Raw genomic sequence first — 27,807 nt, forward strand, 5'->3', positions numbered from 1 at the left:
CTATTATTTCCTCCTTCTTTCTCCTTGTCCATCATGCACCTAGTTTTTAGGCCTTCTAGGCTTTATAGGCTTTGTAGCCATTATAGCCCTTCTTTCTAGGGTATTGAGTGCATGTTGGAGAGGTTTGCACACCGTGTCTTGGCTGCCAATGGAGGTGGCATTGTCTTCTTTTTTGATTTTCTTCTTCGTCATGATTTTGTCTTGGACATTTGAAGTTGAGTTTTACTCAGGTGGCTGCCCATGCCCGGCGATATCCATACGATCCTCATCTAAGAGATGGAAATCATACTTCGTATCACATTCTTTCTTTATATCTTCAAATATTATTTTCATTTCAACCCTTATTTCTTCTAATATCTCTTCCTTTAATTCTTTCTTCATTATTTTTGACAATTCTTCAAATCTTTTGTCCATTTCTTGATCTATATATTCACTATCCAATGGGTCTAGGCCCTTCAGAAGGCATTCTTTATATGTATAATTTTTTGGAGAACCTTCTTCCTTTATATTCTTTCCTGATGATTCTCCCTTGGTTATTTTAAATATTGGCATATTAGATGCATTGTTATCTGCATTCTTTCTCTTCTGGATATAATCTTTAGCCTTGGGGTCAATATAATAGTTTTCCCCTATCATTTTTCTTGCCCAAAACAAGGCCTCATCAATACCTTCATATTTTTTGAATGTTAAGTCTTGTCCCATTCGTTTTGCATCTAGTTTCTCTATCATGATATCTTCCCATGTCAAATATATTCCGGGTTTATTTCCGCCAAATAAAACATATAATATTTCTCCTTTTTGCATTTCAGCCCTTTCTAGTTTTGCCGCCTTCATATTCATTTGGTTAAAATATTCTGCCAAGCTATTTAGAATTGATAGCACATATCTTTTTCATCTCTCTTATTGGTATATTGGAACCAGAAATTGTCCAGTATGCACCTCTGAATTTCATCAAGCTTGATATGGGCCTTTGGCTTGAAATTGAAGGTATTTGGCTGAAATATCTTCAGCCTGTTCTCCTCTCCAAAGAAGAAGCATTCGTCCCTGGTGGGGAATAATCCTTTCTTCATTTCTGCAAATTTGATGCACGAGAAAATATGTCAGGTAAAGTATTATCTTTTCCCTTAATATGCTCAAAAATAACTTTATAACCATTCCCAGCTATGGTGTCTTCAAATAAGACCCATCTTCTGGTTGAACTTTTCTTACTATTATTTTTATTATAATATCGACATATGGCTTCACAATCAGTTCGCACTGTAAATTCTTTGAATCCTAGATATAACCTAAAAGCATTTATTGCATTTACAACTGCAAGGATTTCTCTATCAATATTATTTACCGTTTTTAACTTATAACTTCCTGAAGCATATCTACATATTTTTTCATCTGCTTTCGGCGAATATTTATTAGGTTTTTGTTTTAATATAGCACCCCATCCTACTTTAGATGCATCTGTTTCAATAATAAAATAATTATCTTCTAGAGGCAATTCTAGGGGCTTTAAATTCTTGACTTTTTCTTTGATGGCCTTTACTAATTTTATATCTTTAGAATTAAAATATCTCTGACCATTCTTTCTTAATTTAGCATATAAAGGTCCGGCTAGCTTTGCTAGGTTATCTATGTAATTTCTTGCATAGTTTACAATTCCTAAGAATTGTTGTAGAACTTTTTTATCACTCATATTATCAGGAAACTCTAAAATTTTCTTTGCAATGTGTTCTTGCAAATATATTTTTCCTTCTCCTATTTCATGACCAAGGAAATTTATTCTTTCTTTACAAATTTCCATCTTCTTTTTTGATAATATGAGCCCATTTTGTTCTACCTTGCGAAAGAACACTTCGAGATGGGCTATATGCTCTTTATATGTTTTTGAGAATACTAACAAATCATCTACGTATACTAATATAAAGGCTTGGTTCTCATTAAATATATTTTGCATTTTCCTTTGAAATAGTGCAGGTGCATTCTTTAGACCCAATGGCATTACTAGCCATTCATAATGGCCTTGCGGACAAGTAAAGGCAGTCCATGGAATGGATTCTTCGGCCATTTTCACTTGCCAAAACCCTGCTTTTAAGTCAAATTTAGAGAAAAATTTGCTTCCTTGTATTCTATTGATCCATTCCTGTTTATTAGGTATGTTGTATGCATCATCTACCGTATTATCATTAAGCCTTTTAAAGTTAATTACCATTCTGGATTTACCTCTCACCTCTTCAGCATGATTTCTCACTATAAAAGCAGCAGACCTATGAGGACTTCTACTTTCTCTAATTGCTTTTAATTTTAATAATTCTTCAATATGCATTTTGAACTCTTCAATATCTTTAGGAGTAGCTTCTATTGGCCCTGACTTAATGATATAGTCTGGATTTATAATATTTATTTTGCAAACTATAGAGTTCCTTTCCCAATGTTTCATCGGTATTTCCCCTATAATTTGTATGTTTTCTAATCTTTGCACTATCTTATCTATATCTTTTTTGGATTTTATGTCTCTATACCAATTTGGTGAAAATGATTGTAATGCTATGCATTCTGTACTTGTATTTTCTATATGATATTCTTCTATGGTCTCACTAAGTTCTTCATCTTTACAGAATTCAAGGGCTACCTCTGGACTTGTACTATATTCTCCATCCAAATTAGATATCTCTACATTTTGCAAAGCTTTTCTTTGCTTTCTTACTTCAGATATGTATGGGAGATTATCTTGATAAGGGATAAATGTAACCCCTTCTTCATGTATAATTGTAGTTTGTAAAGACTGTTGTAAAAACCTTAACCCTATTATCATGTCATCATTTATTACTGATAAATCTCTTATTGTAATTTCATCTATTATATATTTCGTGCCATTTATGTATGCTTCAATATTATATGCTAACTGGTTGTGGATTTTCTTTATTCCTGACATATCGGTAGATACTTCAGCTTTATTATTATCTATAGTTTCAACTATTTCTGGACATCTCATGAAATATTTATCATGTATGATGTTCTTTGTGCAACTCGTATCTAGTAGCGCTAACACTTTATAAAAAATGTTTGGCTTTAGAACTATTCTAACTGGGATTCTTATCCCTAACACTTCTTTGAATGGTAATCGAACAATATATTTGTTTCCAAAACTAGTTATTGCATCTTTTAATTGTATTAATTTATCTCCTTTTTTATCCCTTATTGTTATCATTTGTTCTTTCATCTATGTGATTTTTGCAACCTTATTATCTTGCTCTTTATTATCTTCTAATTCATCCTTTAGCTTTTCTAATTCTGCTTCTAGCTTATTTATTCTATTTTCTAAGTTTCTAACCCTGCTGGATAATATTCTTTCTTCTGGCTCCCATTCTATTTCCTGTCTCCATTTTTGATTACTGACTTTTAGACAGGAGGTACATGCTTGCTTTAAGCATAAACTACATGTGAATCTATTATCTTGGCTAGGATAATATATACAGAAAGCACATTTTATGTTATAATCCCCTTTCCTTTAATCCAGTCATGTTCACAATCTACTTGATTCATCATTTCGATCTTTAAACCGGCTAATTCATCAATTAGGTCTATTTCATCATCGCTTGATTCATATTCTGGAGTCTCATTTTCTACTTCATCTGTCTCTATGATTGAATATATTGACTCGCCGTCTTTTATTTCATCATCACATACCAAAATATTCTCATTAACACTATCTACTATTAATACTCTCTCTTGCTCCTCATATTTGCTAGAGTACCTTTTCTGGTCTTTATTAGGGCAAGTTCTACTTAAGTGATCGGGAGAGTTACATATGAAACACCTGCATGTTTTATCATATGATTTCTTAGGATTATATCTTCTTACATTTCTTTTATGCAAGAATGGGGCTCTATTATCGGACCTTCTCAAGAAATATCTTTTCTTTGTTCTAAAATTTCTATTATCTCTCCTTTGTGGTTTATAATATTTGTTTTTCCGATGCCTTTCTTCTCCATACGTAAGCGGTATTTGGACAATGTTATTGCAGAAATTGTAATCTGACTTCTTCATAGACCTTTGGGCTTGTATGCCTGTACATACCTTTCTTAATTGTTTAAAAACAAATGTTATGGCTTGAGATATATTTACCACGTTTCCACCTGTTTCTTTTTTATATTCTTCAAATATTATAGATCCTAGAGGGTCTGGCAACTTATTAAAATATCTTTCTACAACACCTACATTAAACCCTTGCTTCGCAGTGGTAGCATTATATAAATAATGTTGAGAGAATTCTTTTATTCCTTTCCAGCTAGTTAATGTTAGTTTTTCTATTTCTCTCAACCTTTCGTTTTGTAGTGAGGTATATCCTAATTCCGGGTCTTCTGCGATGATCATATTTGAAATAACATTTGCAAAGTTATTAGGGTTACTTCCGACCCTTTTTAATTCTTCATACTGATTAGGATATGTCTCTACCCATTGTTCCCATAGAACTTTTACAGATTCTCCTAAAAATGTTTCAAGATATGTTAACATATCTTCTACCTTAGTTCCTATATTATACTGGTTTTGTATATATTTTTGAACTATTAAACCTTTCCATATGCTGATTATATTCGGCCAATCTATAGGGTCATGAGCTGCTAGGTTTAAAATAGCGCCATCATTCTTATAATTTTGAAATTGCACTGGCTTTTCAAAATCTCTTCTTTTAGCACCCATATATCTATATTGTCCAGGGATATATGTAGGTTGATAATCATCCTTTTCTGGAGGCCATTGTCCAGCTGATCTGGTAGGTCTCTCTCTCTCTCCTTCTCTTTTTACCGAAGACTCGCCATATCCCTTTCTTCTTTTATTACTACTTTCTACTTCCATAGCTTCCATTGCATTGTCTAAATTTTGTAGTCCCACATCATCTAGTGAGTTATAAAAATCACTATCTGCTCCCAATCATTATAATTTTCATCTTCTAACCACATATCTTTTACTAATTCCTCTTCCTCTTCATAACTTTCTAGTAATAACTTATTATTTATATCCCATTGCTCTTCTTCACTAACAACTTCTTCTTCCTGAGCAATATTCTTATCTCTATTAGTGATAGCATCATTATTACTACCAGCATGTTCTCCCCTTTCAATTGATGATGTATTTGGCATAATTGAACCACTAGTTACCAACTATTTCTCATTTTTTAGTTTTTTTAACCTTGCAATTTCTCTAATTATAAACAATTCTCTTTCTCTTATCTTAGGCCAATCTTTTGTCATAGAATTTTTATATTCCCAATCTATATGCTTTAGCTTATTTTCCCAGTGAATTATTTCATCATCTAAATTAGCTTTTTCCATGCATTCGGTCACACCTTTATTCTTATCGTCAATAGATTCTGTATCTGACATAAAGGATTCTGCGTCTTCTATTGATGCCGATTTATAGTTCATAAATCTAATGCTACTACTTCCTTCACAATTTTGATAACTTATATAGTTTTCAGGTTGCTTTAATTCTTTTTTCTCTATTAATTCACCAATCTTCCACTCTTCTCCCGCTCTTTCTTCAGAACCAATTTTAAGTGGATTCATAAATTTAATACCCTTTGATTGCATACTATCAATTACATCGCTCACATTAACTCTATATCTAGAGTTACTTCTGTTAGTAAGCCTTCCTAAAAATTCTATGCTTACTAACAAATTTGTTCCTTTAAAATCTTCATATCCCTTAGTTTGGAAACCAAAACTCATTTTTTCAATAAATTCTTTTACAGGCATCATTAGGTCTGGAGCTATATAGGTTATTAACCTATTTTTATTCATGTCTCCTTCTAAAAATCCTAATGCTGCTTTATCTACTGATTCCCACCTTCGGTCTAATAGAGTTATAAGCACCTTTGCTCCTAATTTCTTTCTTGTCATACCTTTAACTCCTATAATATACATACCTTGATGAATATATTTGTAACCACAATATTTTAGTTCATTTTCAATATTTTTGCTTACTATTCTTAAATCAACTGGGTGTGTTAACACACTTAGTTCTACTTCTCTTGATATTCGGTATAACCCGCTCTTACTCTCAAACATACCCATGTGATATACCTGTTGCGGTTTTATTTTTCTTAGGGTATCCTTTTGATATCTTTCGAGGTCTCTCTGAATATCTATAACTTCTTCAATACTATCAATATCATCGGCTTTACATGATAATCTATGCTTCATTGCGAGTGGTCTTGAGTCTTGCCTTACTAACTGGAGGGTTTTATCTCTTCTAAGGAAGCCTTTAGATATGTCCATTTTTCTGAATTAATATTTCTTGATGATGTTACGATTCCAGATGACGATAGCACAATTTCTTTGTTGTTTTGGACACTTTTTAGCTTGTCTAAAACTTGAATTAATAGCTGAAGAATTGTATTATTTTGTCTTATTATAATTTTAGAGTCTTCTTTTGGTGAGTCGTGATCAGAAAATCCTACAGGAGGTGACAAGTATTTGGCTACTTCGTTTAATGCTTGGCTATATTCAGTCATATAATTATGAGACAATCAAAGTTTTAACTTCTTGCAGCAACTTCTTTATATCGAGTATATCTTGTCTTGCTTCTGTGCGAGGGAGTGAGTCTTTGCCTTTACTTAGGTAACGACCAATTGACAACACTTCTTCTTTAATATAATCGTTATTCTTGCAAAGTACGTTCTGCCTGGCCTTTGCTTCTTCTAGCTTATGTAAGGCGAGATCGATTTTATTGTTCAGACCAGAATATTTATCCGCAAGCTTTTGGTATTCTTTGGATAAACTCTCAAATTTTTGGTCTAAATTATCTTGTCTTTTCCCCCAAGATATGTAAAAGTTATATATCAAATCGACAATTGTATTTAGCTGGCTATGAGTTGTATGCCAGGTATGCTCTTCAGAAGGATTTATTCTGCACCTTATATTAATATTCTCTTTAGTATTTATTACCTTACCTGCGCTAACTTCTAAATTTAAATACTTTAACCTATCAATGTTTAAAACGCTGGACTTGATACCAAATATACGGAATATTTAAAATATTAAAATTAATCTAAACTATATTAAGTTACAAATTCAGGTTTTAATGTTGATATACGTGATTATGTATACGAGTTATTAAAGTAAATACAAAGTTATTTATTTATTTTATATTATTTTAATACGAAGTGTTTTTAAATTATTTCGCTTATATTGCAGGATCTTTGAGGGGCTGTCGAGGCCAACAAGACGACTGAGGTGTACGCAGTGGTGTAATATCCTACTCAGTACTCACCATATTTATCATTATGTTGTTTCAGATGTAGCTAAGTTTGTTCACTTGATGTTTTAGTTGCAAATTTATGGAATAAATTCCTATCGTCTTCCCAGGCAGTTCCACCCGAAGGGAACACTTCTCTACGGCCATAAGGTTCTCATTCAAATGCCATAAAAGGCTACACAGAGAACTACCGGCAGAGTTTTCTCCTATAGGATCCCTAGCATAAGAACTCGTTCCATAAATTCAAAAATAAAATACCAAGTGAAAACACGAAACTACATCATTTCCACAACATAATTTACATATGGTTTTCCCTTTCGGGAACCCCCGAAGGGTTTACACAAGGATAAAGAAATTACCTTCTAACTACCTTCGCGAGCTTACAAATGCTCTAAATATTGTAGCTCTTTATTACACGATGAGGAAGTACTACTACTACTACTACTACTACTTGAGCAAAGAGCTTGCTAGCTGAGTTGCAACTCTGTGCTCTATCTGTGGCTGGCTCTTCTCCGTCTGGTGTCTCTCTTCGCAGCAAGGCTCCTCCTTTTATAGGCAAGAGAGCACCTCTTGGATGGCTTTCGGGAGAAGGCTCCTCTATTATTTCCTCCTTCTTTCTCCTTGTCCATCATGCACCTAGTTTTTAGGCCTTCTAGGCTTTATAGGCTTTGTAGTCATTATAGCCCTTCTTTCTAGGGTATTGAGTGCATGTTGGAGAGGTTTGCACACCGTGTCTTGGCTGCCAATGAAGGTGGCATTGTCTTCTTTTTTGATTTTCTTCTTCGTCATGATTTTGTCTTGGACTTTAATCTTCAGGAATATTACAATCTTTGAATATGCATGTGCCCGTACACTGCCTGCTGATATGTGTATGCGGGCATACTTGGCTCGAAACATGCACATGTGTGTGCATTGGCTATTGATATGCGTACGCATACATGCTGCAATTTTTATTTTTTTATTTTTTTATTTTTTGCTGCAATTTACACCTCGGCGCCCGTATTGCAGCAAGTGTAGCAGACTTTAGCCCTTGAGTGGTTCTGACGGCTAAACGCATAATTAAGCATCTGATGCATGGCTGATAACGATAGCAATTACCCGGAAAAAAACAATCGTAATAAATAACATGAAAAAAAAAGAACGCTTAAGCACGTGGGTACGCATATGTGAGAATCCTTGCGAGTGGCAACTTGGACGGCCACCAAGAAAATTAACATGTTGGAATAAGTCAAATTCGTTCAGACATCTCTTGTGTGAACTTTGCCGCCCTCTGGTCACGGTCAAGGCCATGTTGCCAAAAATTCACAAGTCGCAAAGCTCGGCTCTATACCTAATCATTCGAGACTTTTGTTGGACTTGGACACACCTAATGAGTGGGACATTGATGGACAAGTTTGCTGCTAATTGTTTAGAATGAACTGTCTCTTTCATTGATGATCTGTGAAGATTAAATACACACAGAACCGTTGCCACGAACGGATGCGTTCGCTCGTGGGGGTCGTGGGAAAAACCGCCGCGTCGGTTGGCTAGGAACCGCACGAAGCGTTTCTGTACAAGGGAGGATTATTCCCTAATTAACATAATTAGTTTAAATCCTAACACTCCCCCTAATCCTCGCTTGTCCTTGAGACCGATCATCTTTGAAATATTCTCCTCCAAAACCCTGTGGGAAAAATTAAGAAGAAAACATACAATATGCGATGAAAAACTCCTTCTAAAACCCAGTGGGAAAAATAAAGAGAAAATGATATATATCGTCCATGCTTGCATTGATATTGCCTCACTAAAAACCTTTCATGAGAAACCATGTGAAAAACTCAGAAAGGAAAATAGTGCAATACAAAAGATCTCATGATCTTAACAGGTTATATCCTAGGAGATTTCTCCCCCTGAATTTTGCAAGTCTCGAAGTCGTCTCATACCAATTCCATTTACATACTTATGGAATAAAGAACTTGGTAAAGACTTAGTAAATAGATCAGCGAGATTATCGCATGACTTCGTTTGCAAAATACTTATCTCCCCCTTCTCTTGCAGATCATGGGGATAAAATAATTTAGGAGAAATATGCTTTGTAATATTGCTCTTAATATAACCCGTTTGCATTTGTGCAATGCAAGCACCATTATCTTCGTAGATAACAGTGGGTGATTTTACCGAACCAATCCCACTTGAACTTTGGACAAAGTTCATCATTCTACGAAGCCATACACATTCACGTGATGCTTCGAACAAAGCAATTATCTTAGAATGATTAGTGGACGTTGCCACTAAGGTTTGCTTTGTTGACTTCCAAGAGAAGGTCGTACCTCCATGTAAGAAGACAAAACCAGTCTACGATATGGCATCATGGGGATCTGACAAGTATCCAGCATCGCAATACCCCACCATGGTTCTCTCTTGATTTTTCTGATAGAATAAACCAAGATCTTTGGTGCCTTGAAGATATCTGAAAATATTCTTCACACCAATCCAATGCCTTTTTGTTGGTGATGCGATGTATCTAGCCAGTAAATTAACTTCAAATGATATATCAGGTCTAGTGCAGTTTGCTAGATACATTAGTGCACCAATGGCACTGAGATAGGGAAACTCTGGTCCCAATATCTCTTCATCATCACCCTTAGGTCTAAATGGGTCCTTGTCTCTGTCAAGCGACCCGACGACCATAGGTGTTTTTGATGGGTATGCTTTATCCATATTGAACTTTTCCAGTATCTTTTGGATGTAAGCAGACTGATGAATAAGTATTCCTGAAGAAAAATGTTCAAGTTGCAAACCAAGACAAAATTTGGTTTTACCCAAATCTTTCATCTCAAAATCCGTCTTGAGATGATTACTTGCCTCATGTATTTCACGTGTAGTTCCAATGATGTTCAAGTCATCAACATACACAGGAATTATACAAAATCCATCAGTGGATTTCTTGATGAACACACATGGGCAATCATTGTTGTTTGAGTAACCCTTCTCGAAAAGGAACTCACTTAGTCGGTTATACCACATTCTACCTGACTGTTTCAAGTCGTATAACGACTTCAGTAGCTTTACGCAATACATGTTGCGGTTAGCTTTTGGATCCGGAATCTTCAATCCCTCAGTAACTTTCATATAGATATCCGTCTTAAGTGACCCATATAAATATGCAGTCACAACATCCATCAATTGGATATACAAATTCATTTGCACTGCCAGTGATATCAAGTATCGGTACGTGATTCCACTCATCACAGGAGAATATGTTTCATCATAATCGATGCCGGGTCTCTGTGTAAACCCTTGTGCTACAAGCCTCGCTTTATATCTCACCACTTCATTGTTTTCGTTCCTTTTACGAACAAAAACCCATTTTGCCCCCACGGGGAAAACATTAGGAGGAGTAGGTATTACTGCAGTAAATACCCCTCTCTTAGCAAGCGAGCGCAATTCGTTCTCTATTGCAACCTTCCAATTGGACCAGTCTGAGCGTTTCATACACTCTGCCATGGACTTAGGTTCACGATCCAATGCCAGGTCATCTGCAATCTTTGAGGCGAAAAATATGTCGACAATTGTAGTCTTTCTGTTGAATGATTCTCTTGATTCAACATAGTTGATGGAAATCTCATCAATACCTTCTGACTCATTGTGATTTTCCACAACAATCGAGTCAAGGTGTACCGATGTCCCAGTACCAATATTTTGTGTGCACAGTTGTGCTGGGTTCTGGATGCGTAACATCCTTTAGGTGTCTTTCGACACTAGATTGAATATCAACACGCGGTTGACCTGCATTTACTATTTGAGGGATCCTCACTTCCCACGGACGCTTCTGAGAAGCCTTGTCCTTTTTGTCCAGTTTTCTCCCCCTCTTGGGCGGTTGAGTGGTCTTATGAGATATCTCAACTCTCTCTGGAACATTCATAGCGGGAACATGGGATTTAGTTACACCTTTATAGTCAGTAAATGCATCTGGCAGATTATTTGCAATATTTTGCAAATTAATAATCTTCTGAACTTCCAGTTCAGATTCATTCGTACGTGGATCTAAGGACTGAACGCCTTTGACATTCCAATCTATTTTCCGGCATTCTCTGTGGTTCTTTTCTCCCCCTAATGCCGGAAAATTGTCCTCATCGAAGATGCAATCAGCGTATCGGGCTGTAAATAAATCCCCTGTTAGAGGCTCCAGGTACTTTATGATCGACGGAGAATTGTACCCCACATAGATCCCCATTTTTCTACGTGGACCCATCGATGTACGCTGAGGTGGTGATATCGGTACGTACATAGCGCAACCGAATCTTCGAAGATGGGAAATACTTGGTTGATTTCCACGTACTAACTGCAACGGGGAGGCCGTATGATATGCAGTTGGTCGAATTTGTATGAACTCTGCGGCATGCAATACCGCATGTCCCCAACAAGAAGTTGGAAGATTACAATTCTGTAGGAGTGGTCTTGCTATCAACTTGACCCTCTTGATAAGTGATTCGCAAGACCATTTTGTGTGTGTACATATGGTACAGAATGCTCCACAGTTATGCCCAAGGCTAGGCAGTAATCATTGAATGCTCGTGAACTAAATTCAGCAGCATTATCCATTCTGATGGATTTTATCCCGTGTTCAGGATGATTTGCCCTCAGTTTAATGATTTGAGCAATCAGCTTTGCAAAAGCATGGTTCCTTGTTGATAATAGACACACATTAGACCATCTTGTTGATGCATCAATGAGCATCATAAAATATCTAAATGGTCCCGATAACGGTTGAATTGGACCACATATATCTCCTTGAATGCGTTCAAGAAAATTAAGTGGTTCATTCTTGATCTTCATATATGAAGGTCTTGTGATTAATTTCCCAGTTGCACATGCGGTGCATACGAAATCCGAGGATTTAGGGAAATTAGCAACCGTTATGTTGTGTCCAATTGAACCGTCAATAATTTTTCTCATCATCCCCACACCAGGATGACCCAGGCGATCATGCCATATCTTGAACTTGTCAAGATTCTGAAAAATTATTTTGTATGCCAAATATTGCTCTGGCTTGATGTATGTGTAATACAGTCCAGAAGATAGAGCAGGCAGTCTCTCAAGGGTTTCCTTGTCGGATCCCTTCTGCTGAGTTATGAGTAGGCTTTCAACTGTATTGTCTTCATGAGTTTCAATGTGGTAGCCATTCATACGGATATCCTTAAAACTCAACAGGGTACGAGTTGAATCCGGATACAATAAAGCCTCCTGGATTTCAAGTTTTGTACCATTCGGGAGGGTAAATGTGGCTTGACCAGAACCAACAATTACCGTGTCATGACCACCAATTGTCATAACACTTCCCTTACTCTTTTTGAGACTTTGGAAGTATTTAACCTCCCGTAGAATTGTGTTAGAGGCACCACTGTCCACTAAACAAATTTCCTCCTTCATTGGATTGTTTCTCGAAGTTTTCTTCTTCTTTCCTCCCTTCTTTCTTCTTTTCCGACGACTCTCGCCGGAGTTGTTTTGCCTTTTTTCTGCTCTCGGTAGAGTTACGGGCTGATAACGTGTTTAGAATGAACTGTCTCTTTCATTGATGATCTGTGAAGATTAAATACACACGGAACCGTCGCCACGAACGGATGCGTCCGCTCGTGGGGGTCGTGGGAAAAACCGCCGCGTCGGTTGGCTAGGAACCGCACGAAGCGTTTCTGTACCAGGGAGGATTATTCCCTAATTAACATAATTAGTTTAAATCCTAACACTAATTAGCTGGTTTGCAGGCTGGACGCTGTAACTCGTCGCCAAGTCTCCTTAACAGACTTGATCATTGCGACCTGAAGATGGCAGTCGGGGACCAACGCCATCCGCTAGCAACCGCGTGCAGCGTCGCCTCGTGCGTTCACCTCGCATGGCACCGCACATAGTAAAATAGTATCCCGTTATCGCAGCAGCTTCGTCTTCTTTCTAGTCCGCACGCACGAGGCCACCAACCCCACCTTCGTGCTCACCCGGCCAATTCCAGCGGTCAACACCACCATTCGAATCACGGTCCACTCCAATTCCCAGTTCCTCACCCACCGTGGTTGCGCTACCTATTTAAATCCTTCCCTCTCCTCCATTTCCATCCAAGAAGAGCATCCCTCACTTCTCCTGCTCCAACGAGCTCTTCTCTCTTACGGCTGCTCCACACATTCATCAGCCAATAGCCACATCAAAAATCCAGCTAACACAGTAAACATCACCAGTCTCTAGTCTCTAGTCTGTACTCCAGCTCCCCTCTCTCACAACTGCTCCAAGGAGACTTCAAGACAAAGTGTCGATCGAACCAATGGCAACCAATGGCAACGACGGTTTGTGCTTGGCGAAGCCGCGGAGTGCTGACCCGCTCAACTGGGGGAAGGCGGCGGAGGAGCTGTCAGGGAGCCATCTGGATGCCGTCAAGCAGATGGTGGAGGAGTACCGCAAGCCGGTGGTGGTCATGGAGGGCGCAAGCTTGACCATAGCCCAGGTCGCAGCTGTGGCCGCGGCTGGCGAGACAAGGGTGGAGCTCGACGAGTCCGCTCGCGGCCGCGTCAAGGAGAGCAGCGACTGGGTTATGACCAGCATGGCAAACGGCACCGACAGCTACGGTGTCACCACCGGTTTCGGCGCCACCTCCCATCGGAGGACCAAGGAGGGCGGCGCTCTGCAGAGGGAGCTCATCCGGTTCCTTAACGCCGGTGCGTTCGGCACTGGCAGCGACGGCCATGTGCTGCCCGCGGCCACCACGCGTGCGGCGATGCTTGTCCGCGTTAACACCCTTCTTCAAGGCTACTCTGGCATCCGCTTTGAGATCCTCGAGACCATCGCCACGCTGCTCAATGCCAACGTGACACCGTGTCTGCCGCTCCGGGGCACCATCACGGCTTCCGGTGATCTCGTCCCGCTCTCCTACATCGCGGGACTTGTCACCGGCCGCCCAAATGCCGTGGCTGTTGCTCCCGATGGCACAAAAGTTAATGCTGCCGAGGCATTTAAGATTGCCGGTATCCAACACGGCTTCTTTGAGTTACAGCCCAAGGAAGGCCTTGCTATGGTTAATGGCACGGCGGTGGGCTCCGGGCTCGCGTCCATTGTTCTCTTTGAAGCCAACATCCTTGGTGTCCTTGCTGAAGTTTTGTCAGCCGTGTTCTGCGAGGTGATGAATGGCAAGCCAGAGTACACCGACCACCTGACACACAAGTTGAAGCACCATCCTGGACAGATCGAGGCTGCGGCCATCATGGAGCACATCCTGGAGGGCAGCTCCTACATGATGCTCGCGAAGAAACTTGGTGAGCTCGACCCATTGATGAAGCCAAAGCAAGACAGATATGCTCTTCGCACATCGCCGCAATGGCTTGGGCCACAAATTGAGGTCATCCGTGCAGCGACGAAGTCGATCGAGCGCGAGATCAACTCTGTCAATGACAACCCACTCATTGACGTGTCTCGTGGGAAGGCAATCCATGGTGGCAACTTTCAGGGCACGCCCATCGGTGTGTCCATGGACAACACGAGGCTTGCCATTGCTGCAATTGGCAAGCTCATGTTTGCCCAATTCTCGGAGCTAGTGAACGACTTCTACAACAATGGCTTGCCCTCCAACCTCTCTGGTGGTCGCAACCCAAGCCTGGACTATGGCTTCAAGGGTGCCGAGATCGCCATGGCATCATACTGCTCGGAGCTTCAATTCTTGGGCAACCCTGTGACCAACCACGTCCAGAGTGCGGAGCAACACAACCAAGACGTTAACTCCCTTGGATTAATCTCGGCCCGGAAGACCGCTGAGGCCATCGACATTCTGAAGCTCATGTCCTCTACGTTTTTGGTTGCGCTCTGCCAAGCCATCGACCTGCGCCACCTCGAGGAGAATGTCAAGAACGCAGTCAAAAGTTGTGTCACAAGAGTGGCTAGGAAGACCCTAATCACAAATGACATGGGTGGCCTCCACAACGCTCGTTTTTGTGAGAAGGACCTGCTCCAGACAATCGACCGCGAGGCAGTGTTTGCGTATGCAGACGACCCTTGCAGCGCCAACTACCCTCTCATGAAGAAGATGCGTGCGGTGCTGGTGGAGCACGCCCTGGCCAATGGTGAGGCTGAGCGCAACGTGGAAACCTCGGTGTTTGGCAAGGTTGCCAAATTCGAGCAGGAGCTCTGTGCTACACTACCTCAGGAGGTTGAGGCTGCTAGAGGTGCAGTGGAGAATGGCACCGCCGCAGAACCAAACCGTATCGTAGACTGCCGGTCATACCCTCTGTACCGGTTTGTGCGCGAGGAGCTGGGCACGGTGTACTTGACCGGAGAGAAGACTCGGTCACCCGGCGAGGAGGTGGACAAAGTGTTCGTTGCCATGAACCAGGGTAAGCACATCGATGCGCTGCTGGAGTGCCTCAAGGAGTGGAACGGCGAGCCCCTCCCTATCAGCTAATCAATGAGATGAAGAGAAGATGCCGTGCTTCACTAATTCTGAAAACTGATAATACTGTTCTTTTATTTTATTTTATTTTTCCTCTTCTAAAGAGCTGATGCATTAACGTTCTTCCGGAGCTAGAGCTTCTGCTTATGTAAGTGAAAGGGTATAAATTTTCATGACAAATGTTCAAGTTGTTGAAATGAATCCAAAGAAGCCAGAGCTGTATCAACAAGTACATTGATGTACCACATTGCATTGCAAGTCATCGAACAATTAGATTATCATACATGTTCAGGCACAAGCAATATTGCCAGAAGTAGTAGAAAGAACCAGAACGAAACAACAATAGACACAAGAAACTTACCAGATCAATGTTTTCTTATCCTTATAAGGCAACTGATCAATCCATTGGTACCAGCAGTATGTGCCAACAGAGTAAACAATCTAGTACACGCCTAGCTGCTTCAATCATTGCATAACCTAGCAAAAAATCTGTTAAATTTCTGGAAGACAAAAATCTGTTAAATTTCTGCATGGGAGATCTATGGGTAGATTATGTCATATTGGTTGCCCGTGAACAGCAAGGTCATACTAACATGGAGAACTCCAAAACTAAAGTAGATATGTTGAGGAGGTCCTTCATTCAGCTGCTCAACACGAGGGCCATCATCTGAACTTCGGCCGCCACCATCTGAACAGGGTAGCGTGCTGAAAGCACCACTGTGACATCTCCAGATAGCTGCTAGTAATCTGAGGAAAATTAAAACTGACCAAAAAATATGTCAGAAACATGAATTAGGATGAACTGTGGGAAAGATAAGTTGACGACTGAAGGATAAGTCGAAAAGTGTTTTCTCACTATTTTCTAGATGTGTTTTCTGTTCTATAATAAGTGCTGAAGAACTTGAGAAGTTTCTGATTACAGTAACTGACAAAAGTGGCACATCAAGCCAGTGAGGTGGAAGCATTCGGCCACAACACTTCACCGGAATTGCAAAAAAACAAACATATCAAAAACCTTTTAGTTGATGCTACGGGGATCAATCTGCCTTGTGTCTTCCAGTTCATTACTTTCTTTATCAACTTCTTAAATGCCTGAAGGAATCCGTGGTGATAAATCATATTCGGTAATCATTCCATACATCTCCGTAAGGATTCCTTTTCAGAGGTCTCGGCAGTAGTACTAGGCTTCACCTGACCTGGCATGTTGGCTCGCCAGCGGTGAAGCTCCACGAAGGTAGCCAGCGAGAGCGCGTCAAGCTGCGGAAGCTGCCAACCAACTTGGCTGGCAGGTAGGAGAAACCTCCATGAGCATGTCATCTGAGCAATGGATTTGTGCCCCCTTTCGGCTGAACAATGTTTGCCATGTGTAGTTGTGGTACGAGTCCCCCACGTGCTGTTCCAACTTATAAGAGGCCAAGACACGGTGTGCGACGACCTGAGACAGAAACGGACTCTAAGCCTACGCCAAGTTGGACAGCTCCTCGAGGTGACGGTGGTCGTCGCCAAGCAGCCTGAGCTGCTGATCGAGCCCTCTGACGACGGTTTTGATGCCCGGATCAAGGAAGCGGTCACCAGCAACAAACTCGCAGGCGACGCCATCGACCTCGACCATGCTGCACCCGGGCACTTTGGTCAACTTCTTCTCCTCCATCACCGACCTGATCCTTACCACGTCCTCCCACTTGCTGGAGCAGGCGTACATGTTGGACAGCTGCACCTGCACACCGCTGTGGTCGAGCCCAAGCTCCGCCAGCCACTCCACAACCTGCTTTCCGAGCTCCACACCGTCACCACCGTGCACCCGGCATGCGTTCAGCAGCGCACCTAACACATACGAGTCGGGCCGCATCGGCATTGCCCGCGCTACAGCCGCGGCCTCCGCTAGCATCCCAGCACGGCCGAGCACGTCGACCAGGCTCCCATAGTGCTCCACGCCGGGCTCAATGCCGTGGACGGCAGACATACTCTGGAAGATCTCCCTAGCGACGCTGACAAGCCTGCCACCAGCACGGGCACAAGCGCTGAGGACACAGATGAAGGTGACCTCGTTGGGGCGCACACCCTGGTCCCGCATCTGGCCGAACAGCTCGATGGCCTCCTGGCAGTGGCCGTGGTCCGAGAGCCCCGAGATCATCGCCGTGTAAGCAAACACGTCGCGCTCGGGCTCCGGCATGGCCGCGAACACCTGTCCTGCAGAGTCCAGGCTCCCGCACTTGGCATACATGTCCACCAACGCGGTAGCCACCACCCCGTCCATCCTACTGGCGGCAGCGGCGACAAGTGCGTGCACCCATCTGCCCTGCTCCAGCGCCCCGAGCGCACCACATGCGGCCAGTGCACCGACGATGGCCGCCCTGTTGGGTCGGACGCGGGCCCTGAGCATCCTGTCGAACACCTCGAGTGCGTCCGCGAAAGCGCCCGCGCCGACGTGGGCGCTGAGCATGGCGCTCCAGGCGATCGGCGTCTTCTGTGGCATTCCGTCGAACAGGGCGCGGGCGTCGTCCATGTGCCCAGCCTTGGCGTAGGCTGTGAGAAGCGAGGTCCAGGAGCAGATATCGTCCGTGCGGGCGAGGACGGCGCCGTCGAAGACGCGGCGCGCGGCATCGAGGAAGCCGCGGGAGGCGTAGGCGTGGATGAAGCCGTTGGAGACGTAGGCGTGCGCGTCCCAGCCGAGCGCCACGGCGAGCGCGTGCAACGCGCACACGAGCTGCGTGTGGGCCGAGGAGGGCGACGACGGCGACGGAATGGGGATGGCTGTGGCGGTAGCGGCGGTGAGGAGGAAAGAGAAGGTGTAGTTGTTGGGGAGGAATGCGGGGAGGATGCGGCGGAGGCGGGGGAAGAGGGCGAGGGTGCGAAGAGGGGCGTCCGGGAGGAGGCCGCGGAGGAGGATATTTGGGAGGTAGCGGTCGCCGAGGAGGGAGGAAGTGAGGAGGTGGCCGTGGAGCTGCCGGAGCTGCGCCGCCGTGAGCGACGGGTGGGACAGCAGCCGCAGCGCCATGGCGGCGACCGAAGGGTACGTGGGCCTGGGCCCCTAATAGGAGGATGTATTGCAGCAGATTGACGACCGGCCCACGAACCCAGCCCAACCGAAGCGTAGAGTGGAAGGTAAACCAAGGACAACAGCAGCGACTTCTTCTCCATAGTGGGTGGGGAGGGGAGCGTCCGGCGAGCGAGAGGTAGACGAAGGAGAAGCAATGGCTCGCGCGGGGCAAGGAGGTGGGATGGGGAGCGCGGTGAACGTGGGGATCGCGGTGCAGGCCGACTGGGAGAACCGCGAGTTCATCTCCAACATCTCCCTCAACGTCCGCCGCCTCTTCGACTTCCTCCTCCGATTCGGTGCGCCCCTAGATCCCCATTTTCCTCCCTGCATTTCCTTCCTCTTTCCCCGGCCGTCTGCTCTCTTGCTTGCTTTAGTACGATTGGATTGGATTGGATTGGATCTTATCCCCTACTGCGTCCGTCCGCCTCTAGTATGATTTATTCCATGCATCGGTGAATTAGAACTCTTGCTACCTACCTGCTCGCGCCCAGGACAAGATCTCCCTCATGGATGATATGCCTGCTGCATCCGCTTCCATGACGGCGTATTTGCCATAGCCGACTCCCATTACCGACTTCCTCACGCATGTTGCCGATGAGGTTGGTTCAGTCAGCCGTGAATTGCTCGTTACTGCAACGGCGCTTTGCCCCTCTTACTAATAATAATAATCATCAGAAATGCTAGTTACTGTGACTTCACTTTTTTTTTTGTTGAAAGATCCAGCAATTGCTGGCCTTGCATGATCATTAGCCGAAAGCAACGGGAGTACAAAAGTGGTATGGATCCTAGGATCAAAGAGAAAAAATGAAGTCGAAAAAAAACTGCTAGAGGGGTCGACCACAACCCGGTCCGCCCCTCCCTATGCATGCCCTTATCTCTCACGATGGATCCCCGAACGGGCTCTCAATGCACTTAGCTCCTGCTAGCCAACATAGCTCAATGGAGTCCTTGATCCGTTGCATGATCGTGGCGGTCAACGGGGTTTTATTCCGGAACATGCACTTGTTCCTCTCTTGCCAAATCTCCTAGCAAGTGAGGAGCAACAATGTCTTTGCCCCTTTCCTCCTGTTGGCATGAGTGTGCTCGTAGATGTGGTGAACGATCGATAGCTCCGGTGCTTGGTGCCACTCCTTGGATGAGAACGATGAGCAGCCCCTCCACAGGCTGATCGCTGTCCACACCTCGTGTGATCGTGGGCATTCCCAGAAGAGGTGATGGGCAGACTTGAGGCTCTGTAGGCATAGCTGGCAGAAGTATTCATTCGGCCACCCTCTTCGCTGCAGCCGATCGTTGCACTATAGCCTATTCTGAAAGAGCAGCAATGCAAACATCTTTATCTTGCATGGCACCCAGACCTTCGAGATATCTTGGTCGAAGGTGGAAGCCCATCGTCCCATGAACTGCATCAGGTAGGCGGACTTGGTGGAGGGAGCTCTCCCAGTTCCACCTGATCATGTCAGGCGCGCCGTCCTCTAAAACTATCTCTGCTTCTCTAATGGCCATATGCATCTGAAGAAATTGATGCAGCAAGCCCTCGGCGCTGCCATGGGCGATGTCTCTGATCCATGTATTCTCCGTCAGAGCCTGTTACACCGTCTGGTTCTTCCTCCTAGAATGCTTGAAGACGGAGGGGAAACGCTGGGCTAGTGTGGCCTTGCCACACCAAGAAGAGTGCCAGAAGGGCGCCGTCGCCCCATCGCCCACTGTGACGGTGGTCGCTGCGGCGAAGAGAGCTCATTCTCCAACTCCGCAATGGACTTCCGAGCCCACCCATGGCCGGTCAGGGTGCTGCCAGGTGATCCACAACCATTGTAAGCGCAGGGCCGTGCTGAAACACTGCAGGCCATGGACGCCAAGACCACATGCAGTTGGCAAGCACATGGACTGCCAGTTGACCTTGCAACTACCACCCGAGGTTTCTTCGTCGTGCCGCCAGAGGAAACGTCGCCTACACTTGTCTACTTCCTTGAACAGTTTCTTTGGGGCCTGTAGCACTTTCAGAGCAAAGGTGGGCATGGCACTAAGGACACATCACACCATCACCCTGCGACCCGAGAACGGCATGAGCATGCCTTCCATCCTGCTAAGCGAGCCTTGATCGTATCTATGATGAACTAAGGGTGTACCAACTGGAGGCGACCAGGGGTGACGGGGAAACCCAAATATTTTGCCAGGAAAGAAGCAACCGCCCCAGCAAAGCTGGCCAGTACCTCCTAGATGTCAACCTCCTCACAATTGATCGAGGCAACCGAAGATTTTGCCGGGTTTATGCATAGTCCCGTCACGCTGCCGAAGTCTAGTAGGATTGTTATCAGGTTGTCTACCTCCTGTCTAGTGGGGTTGACGAATATCATGGCGTCATCGGCGTAAATACTGACTTGGAGCTTGAGCTCCCGTCCTGGGATTGGACCCAAAATCTGTTGTTCTACTGCCGCCTTGATGAGATGATGCAACGGGTCTATCGCTAGGATGAAAACGAAAGGAGACAGAGGGTCACCTTGGCGTAGGCCCCGTCAATGGGCAATGGGCGCGCTGGCCACACCGTTGAGCATGAATCTGGATGAGGAGGTAGACAACAGTAGGGTGATCCAATCTCGCCATCACGCACTAAAGCCGGGCCGTTGTAGGAGCTCCAGGAGATATTCCCAGGAGACGGTATCGAAGGCCTTCAGTATGTCTAGTTTCTTAAGGAGCGTCGGGTTTTTTCGTGGGTGGAGGCCTCGGACAGCATTTTGAACGAACAAGTAGCTGTCGTGAATGCACTTGTTCTTGAGGAAGGCCGTTTGAGCCGGGGAGATGATGGTGTGTATGACTGCCGCTAGTCTAATGGAGAGGACCTTGGAGATAAGCTTCGCTAATGAGTGTATTAGGCTGATAGGTCTGAAGTCGTTGATCGTTGTGGCTCCATCCTTCTTGGGTAGCAAAACCACCATGATAGTGTTAAGTGAAGCAATGCCCCCTCCCACCAGGTGGTAGAATTGGTGGAACACCTCCATGATGTTGTGTTTGATGATTGGCCAGCAACATCTAAAGAAGGTCCCGTTGGAACCGTCGGGGCCGGGTGACTTCTCTTGCGGCAATGAAGCAATCGCGTTCCACACCTCCTCTTCGACGAAAGGGTTGTCCAGCCCACCGTGTTGCAGCTACGGCAGGTTAATGGCTGCCCAATCGATCGTGGTTTTCCTGGCGGAGTGTTGACCTACGGATGCACTAAAATGATCATGGATCAACGTGGCCTTGTCCTTGTGTGTCGTGGCTATCGTGGCTGGACCTTGAATGGAGTGATGAAATTCTTCTACCTCCGGGAGTTTGCTTTCGCTTGGAAGAAGGCCGTTTGTGCGTCGCTGGCCCGGAGCCAGGTGACCCTAGAGGCCTGACGTTTCCTAGCACGCTCGATCGCCGCAAGTCCCAGGATGCGTAGTTTGAGCAGCTTACGCAGTTGGAACTCCTCGAAGGCAAGTGGACGGCTCTCCTGAGCTACGTCGAAGCGTAGCACTAGCTCGGTTGCCTAATGAAGTTGCAGTTTAATCTCACTAAAGAAGCCCTTGGCCCAAATTTTTAGGTCCGTTGCTACCCTTTGAAATTTGATGTTGATTCTACGAAATGCACACTGGGCCGCCATCGGTCGTTGCCATGCCCTCTGCACCGTGATGTGGAAGCGCAGGAAGCGCGGCCAGAAGGATTCAAACCTGAATCTGGCTGGGCGACGAGGGGCTGCCGCCTCGGCCAGCAGCAGGGGACAGTGATCGGAACAGGAGGTCGACGTCGACGTCGACGTCGCGTGGAGGATGAGGGAGTGAAACATCGCGTCCCAGGAACTGTTGCAGAAGAGTTTATCTATGCTACCTAAGGTTGGGTTCTCTCGCTCATTGCTCCAAGTGAAGCGACGATTCTTGCACTCGATCCCTCAGAGGCCTGCTGCATCTATTGCCGGCTTAAACTTGCGCATAATTCCACGGATGATGTTGGAGTTCTTCTTTTCCCTGGCCTCGTAAATTAGGTTGAAATCACCGTTTATAAGCCATGGCTGCCAAGCCGGCGGTGCCACCCTAGCTAATTCAGCCAAGAACTCCTCCTTGTTGTCATCCGTTGGACCGTAGACTGTAGTGAACCAAAAGCTAGTTGTGGATGAGACTACTGTCACGTTGGCTGTTAAGGAGTAAACTCCCACAACGTGTGTGTGTGCAGATTGACGCGGTTCCTGTCCCAGAAGATCGCCGCCCCTCCCCTCGTTCCTACAACAGGAAGACCATATAGTCTGCTAGTCGGCTGCCGCCTACTTCGCACGCCAGGGTACGATCCCAGGATTCAATCTTAGTTTCCTGGAGGCATAGGATCGACAACATGTGAAGTTCTGCCGTTTCTCTAACCACAACGCGCCTTGCTAGTGTGTTCAAGCCTCTAATATTCCAGCTCAAGATCGGTGTTGGTGTACTACTCCTGGCTGAACCAATGCATACTCCGAAGACTACTAATTTGGTTGAAAATGGACAGGTACACCTCCATCTTCCCGAGGGGTTGCCGGCGGCCACCAATAGGCCCCAAACAGCTACGCCTTTGAAACTGCTACATATATAATACATGCTAAATCCTAACTCGAACCAGCCGAGAGTTGGTCGCCTTCGGAGCCTACTACACGACAGGAGAACTAACATGGGGAAGGTGCAGCCCCGGGGGCCTCCATCGGGGCCATTCATGCCAGCGGCGATCTTGAGTGCTGACACATCCAGGCGGGTGAGCATGGCGATGGCAGCTAAGTCTTCATCGGAGAGGGGCTCGTCGAAATGACGGGTGAGCGCCTTCGCTGCCTTGGTCGTCATCTTCTCCTTTGGCCCGAGGATGCCAGAGCGTGTGCACAAGGCGCAAGGTGGCCCTCTGGCTCACCAGCACCGTCGATGGATTGCTCACCTGCCAAGCGCTTTGTCTGGTCGGGGTCATCATCTTCCTTGACCTGAGGGGAGTCTGAGCGCGTGCCTTGCCTTGTCCTAGCAGCGACATAGGAACCCCGGTGAAGAGCTGCCTCGGGGCCCTGCTGCAGCTGCCCTCCTCAAGTTGCAAATGATAGACCTGGTTCGTGACCGCACCCAGCTGCAGGGAGGGGGTCACTGCAGCCTCCGGAGTGTGGCGATTCAGTGATAGGGCCGGCCCCATGTCCAGCGGGTCGTCGCTCCCCGTGCTCTCCCCGGTGGCAAAGTCCTGGGGCTTGTCCAACTTGGTAGCCATCACAGTGTCGATCGCCGAAGGTCATGACGCGGTGGAGGTGGCAGGGCCTTGTTCGCGCCCTCGAAGAACTCCGCCATTGGGTCCGTCCCATCGGATACCGCCCTGGCAGCGGAGAGGGGCCTTGGAGGACCTAGGAGTGGGTTTCCTTGCGTGGTCTTGCGCATTGCTGGCGCCCGCTCCGGTCCCTTGGTGCGCGTGTCTTCCAGCCCCACCCGAGTCTTGCCGTTGTCAGCTGAGGAGCAGCGCCCGCGTGGTGCCCCCTGGCGGTGACATGAGGCATGGGTGCGGCTCCGCTGCCAGTTGGAGGAGGAGCTCGTAGTCGCCGCCTCCTTGTCGCGCCCACGCCCTGAGCAACGTGTCCTTCCAAGAGCTGTTGTCACCCTCGTGGCCACGCCTGAGCCTCGTAGAGGGCATGCCACGACAGCTCGTAGAGGCCACACGCGTCGGGGCGCGCGCGCTGATCCGAGCTCTGCCCCAGCATCGGTCTGCCATCCTCATTCCCATGCAGCCAGCCTCCCGCGGGTGGGCGCCGCGGGAACGGGCGGTCGTCGTCATCGGCGAAGGGCAACCCACTCTGCCAGTGGCGGATCCAGGATCTGTAAACACACTGACTTACTTCTCCATCTAGCATCATCGTGTCACCTTTTATTTTTTAGTAGAGCGTGAATTGTGAACGTTTAGACTCAAAGTCCTATAAAGAATAACAGGTGCTTATGTAATTGGGCCTTTACTACCGATTTCTTAATTTACAGCCACTTTATAACTGGCCCATCTCTAAGTATAACAAAACGTTTTCTTCTCTTTCTCATCATCCTCCTCGAGTCAGATCTCACATGCTATGGCCGAAACAGATCTTGCGTTTAGTTCCCATGGCGTTGCACCGGTCAAGTAGTAGGACGTACCCTGGGTATGAAATTTTTAGCCGGGGCGGCTGCCCCTACACGACCCCACGCTGCCGCCGCCCCTGCACTCTGCCTAGAGTGGGAGGAGCGCGGGGACAGGGGCGTCCAGTCCTCGATGCAGTCCAGGTGCAGAAGGACATCCCATCTCTTGAAGCGCTGCGGCGGCGCCACTGCCGGCTCGGAGGAGAGAAGCCGAAGATCTCCTCGACGCGGCCCGCTCCCCTGGCGTGCTTCCAAAGCATGTGCCGCATTGGGATGTGGCCAAGGTCAAGCACCCAAGCCCACACCATGAAGGTCTTTGTGTCGGCGTGCTCGAATCTGTCTAGTCGGTCGATGATCACCTTGTCCCCGAGCGCATCGGTGATGCCCTCCATCGTCCAGAGCATCATGGGCAGCTTCTTGATGATGAGGCGCATGTGTGTCCTCCCGCTAAGGCTCCAACGGGAAGGTGACGCTGTCCACCTCCAGCGTGCTGCGGCGCACGAGAAGCTCCTTGTGCGCCGGCAGGTTGAAGTGGATGAAGAAATCCTCGGGGTCGTGGTTGGTGATGCGAAGGTGGTGCGCATGATCTAGAACTCCCTCTCGACGGCCTTGCCGATGGAGTAGGGGTTGGTCGCGTGGTTCTTGCTGGCCGCAGTCACCACTATGGCGTGCTGCTGCAGGAGGAAGAGTTGCTGCTCCATCGCCGATGTGGAGGCGATGACCTTATGGCTGTGGAGCGGCCGGCGCCCGTGGTCGATGCAGGGGGCGTCCGCCGCGGCCATGGCCTCCTGGCTGGGGAACACGAGCTGGTCTGTCACCGGACGACGCGCGCCCAACCTCTCCTTCACGTCCCTCCCCCACGACGATTTCTTGGGTTTTTTGGGTACTCCCTACCAAAATGCCCTGACTGCTTGCAGATGATGCAGTGCAGCGGGTCTCTACAGTCCTTTCGGCGGTGGCGAGGGCTAAGGCACCGAAAACAGAGACCTCTGAACTAGCTTAAAAAGGCCTCGCGACCATGGACGGAGGTGCTTCTGCCGTTGGATCCCCGTGCTGGACATCGGATCTTTACTTGGCCGCCGCTTCTTGCGGGATTGGTAGGTAGTCCATCCGTCCTCATCAATAGCGTCGGGGGACTGATTTGGTGATAGAGGAGGGGCAACTACGATGGATCGAAGGCAGGGCTGCTCGAAAGGGGGGGGGTACCTAGATCCGCCTGTCCGTGTGGAGAGCCATCCTCAAGAACCTCGACCCAAGGCAGGATCCGCGGCGTCGCCACACCAGAGCGATCCATGGAGGGGAGCGCGGGGCTGGGTGCCTCGGATGGATCGGCGGACAGGTTGAGGCCTGGCGACGCAGGGCATTGAATGCCGACCGGTGGAGAGGCGGGATCTTGGGGGTCTCAGCAGGGCGGCATGGGCCGGCGCGGGTGCCCGGGTGGGCGGCGCATGGGTAGTGGTGGTCGCCGCGGCCGGAGTGGCCAGCGGCACGAGAGGAAGAGGTGAGCTAGCTCAGCCGCCACACCATATTGTTGCTTTTGACTTTTCTCCCTGGTGGTGGAGAGGGGCCTTGGGGGAGCCAGGAACTGTGACTTTGCTGCTGGCCATGTAGCAACTCTCTTACCTAAAAAGGAAAAATACAATGGAACCATTGCTAGAAATAAGGAATACCATCAGCAAAGTTGTGCTGTAGTATGTGCTCCATCTTTTATCTCTTCTTGGCACACGCATCGATAATGTATTTCTAGGGACGGGTTTGCAGCAAACCTATGAGATGCCGGATGGTTGCGCTTCCAGTCTCAAGAAAAAAGAATGTGTTATTTAATTTTGATGTTGGCCAAGTAGCAACTCTCTTGCCCCTCAAAACAAGACAATGAAACCATCGCTGAAAATAGCCAATAACATCAACACAGAGGTGTAACTAGTTTCACCCCTTAGCCCTGGGTAATCGATTTCAACTAGTTCTGCACAGTTCAACTAGAATGTGACTGGTTTTGCGCGGTATGCTATTACCGGTCTGGAATTTTGATTAGGCTCTCGAACTTATGGGAAGAATTGAGTCAGTAGATTGGAAACCGTTTCTGTTTGTTTCTTTCTTATTCATCCTCGGCATTCTTTTCTGACGATCAAAACAGGAGTTATGCCAATTTTATTATGATAGAAAAGGGAAATAGAGAGTGACCCGGTTTATAAGGGAAACTGGGCCGAAAACCCCAATGCCTGACTGAGCGAAAACCAATGAACAAAAGGAAAACTCAAAAAACAGAAGGAAAAAAAAACACTAGAGCTTGGGGATGTGGACTACAAGAATGCAAAAGCAAAAGGAAGGCTGGAGCAGATAATTCAGGACCTTGCTAATCTGATGCGCTCATTTTGCAGAGGCCACGACGAAGAGCAAGCTGGCGTCGCTGAACGAGAAACTAGACGGCCTGGAGCGGAAGCTGGAGGTGCTGGAAGTCCAAGTGAGCAGCGCCACCACCAACCCCTCCGTTTTCAACAACTAGCTAAGCCTAATTAGCTAGAAGAAGTGTTAGCACGCGGAATTGCAGCTGCAGAGCTTACTCACGTTTCGAGGAGCATTCTGGCTTTGTGTTGTGTGTTTCCTGTGTATGTGCAGTCAATCAGTCTATGTGTGTATGTATGTATGTATGAACATGCCATGTACTCCAATTAATCGATTGAGATGTTAATTACTTATCTTTATGTATGTTTATTGCGCACAATTACTAAAAAAAGAAAGTCGCCTCATTACCGAGGCTTGCTGGTGAACGTGTAACATTCTAATTTTCCAAAATTGGATGTTAACATGTCATTCATATACATCACATAATTTATGATCAACGTGTGTTTGTAAGGTGGCTTCGGATGAGTTTAGGGTGACTAGGAAAGTAAAAGCAAAGGTAAAGATATCTGATGATGGAACGATAATGCCCAGAATGCCTACATCTAAATATGAGTGCGGACAACATAGATAAGTACAATGTGGTAAAGAACACTGTAAAGCAA

The 27,807-nt window shown here is 46.1% G+C and overlaps 3 protein-coding genes and 1 pseudogene across 3 annotated transcripts; 2 read left to right on the forward strand and 2 right to left on the reverse strand.

Moving 5' to 3' along the window:
- The first annotated feature begins 13,110 nt into the window (after positions 1-13,110).
- On the forward strand, positions 13,111-15,950 carry LOC123425614 (phenylalanine ammonia-lyase-like). The gene has a single exon (XM_045109309.1). The coding sequence runs from the start codon at positions 13,544-13,546 to the stop codon at positions 15,665-15,667; it is 2,124 nt and encodes a 707-aa protein (XP_044965244.1). The 5' UTR covers positions 13,111-13,543; the 3' UTR covers positions 15,668-15,950.
- A 563-nt stretch (positions 15,951-16,513) lies between these two features.
- On the reverse strand, positions 16,514-18,796 carry LOC123425934 (pentatricopeptide repeat-containing protein At5g66520-like). Its single transcript, XM_045109700.1, has 2 exons — positions 18,743-18,796; positions 16,514-18,686 (listed from the first exon to the last, which is right to left on the reverse strand). Exons 1-2 carry the CDS (start codon positions 18,794-18,796, stop codon positions 17,115-17,117), a joined length of 1,626 nt encoding a protein of 541 aa, XP_044965635.1. The 3' UTR covers positions 16,514-17,114.
- LOC123425616 (protein BRICK1) lies at positions 18,765-27,498 on the forward strand. The gene is made up of 2 exons (XM_045109310.1): positions 18,765-18,991; positions 27,181-27,498. The coding sequence occupies exons 1-2, from the start codon at positions 18,850-18,852 to the stop codon at positions 27,303-27,305; spliced, it is 267 nt and encodes an 88-aa protein (XP_044965245.1). The 5' UTR covers positions 18,765-18,849; the 3' UTR covers positions 27,306-27,498.
- LOC123425615 lies at positions 23,153-27,173 on the reverse strand (annotated as a pseudogene).
- Positions 27,499-27,807: the final 309 nt, after the last annotated feature.

This window comes from Hordeum vulgare, chromosome 2H, assembly GCF_904849725.1.
Source record: "Hordeum vulgare subsp. vulgare chromosome 2H, MorexV3_pseudomolecules_assembly, whole genome shotgun sequence".
In the NCBI taxonomy this organism is placed as follows: domain Eukaryota; kingdom Viridiplantae; phylum Streptophyta; class Magnoliopsida; order Poales; family Poaceae; genus Hordeum; species Hordeum vulgare.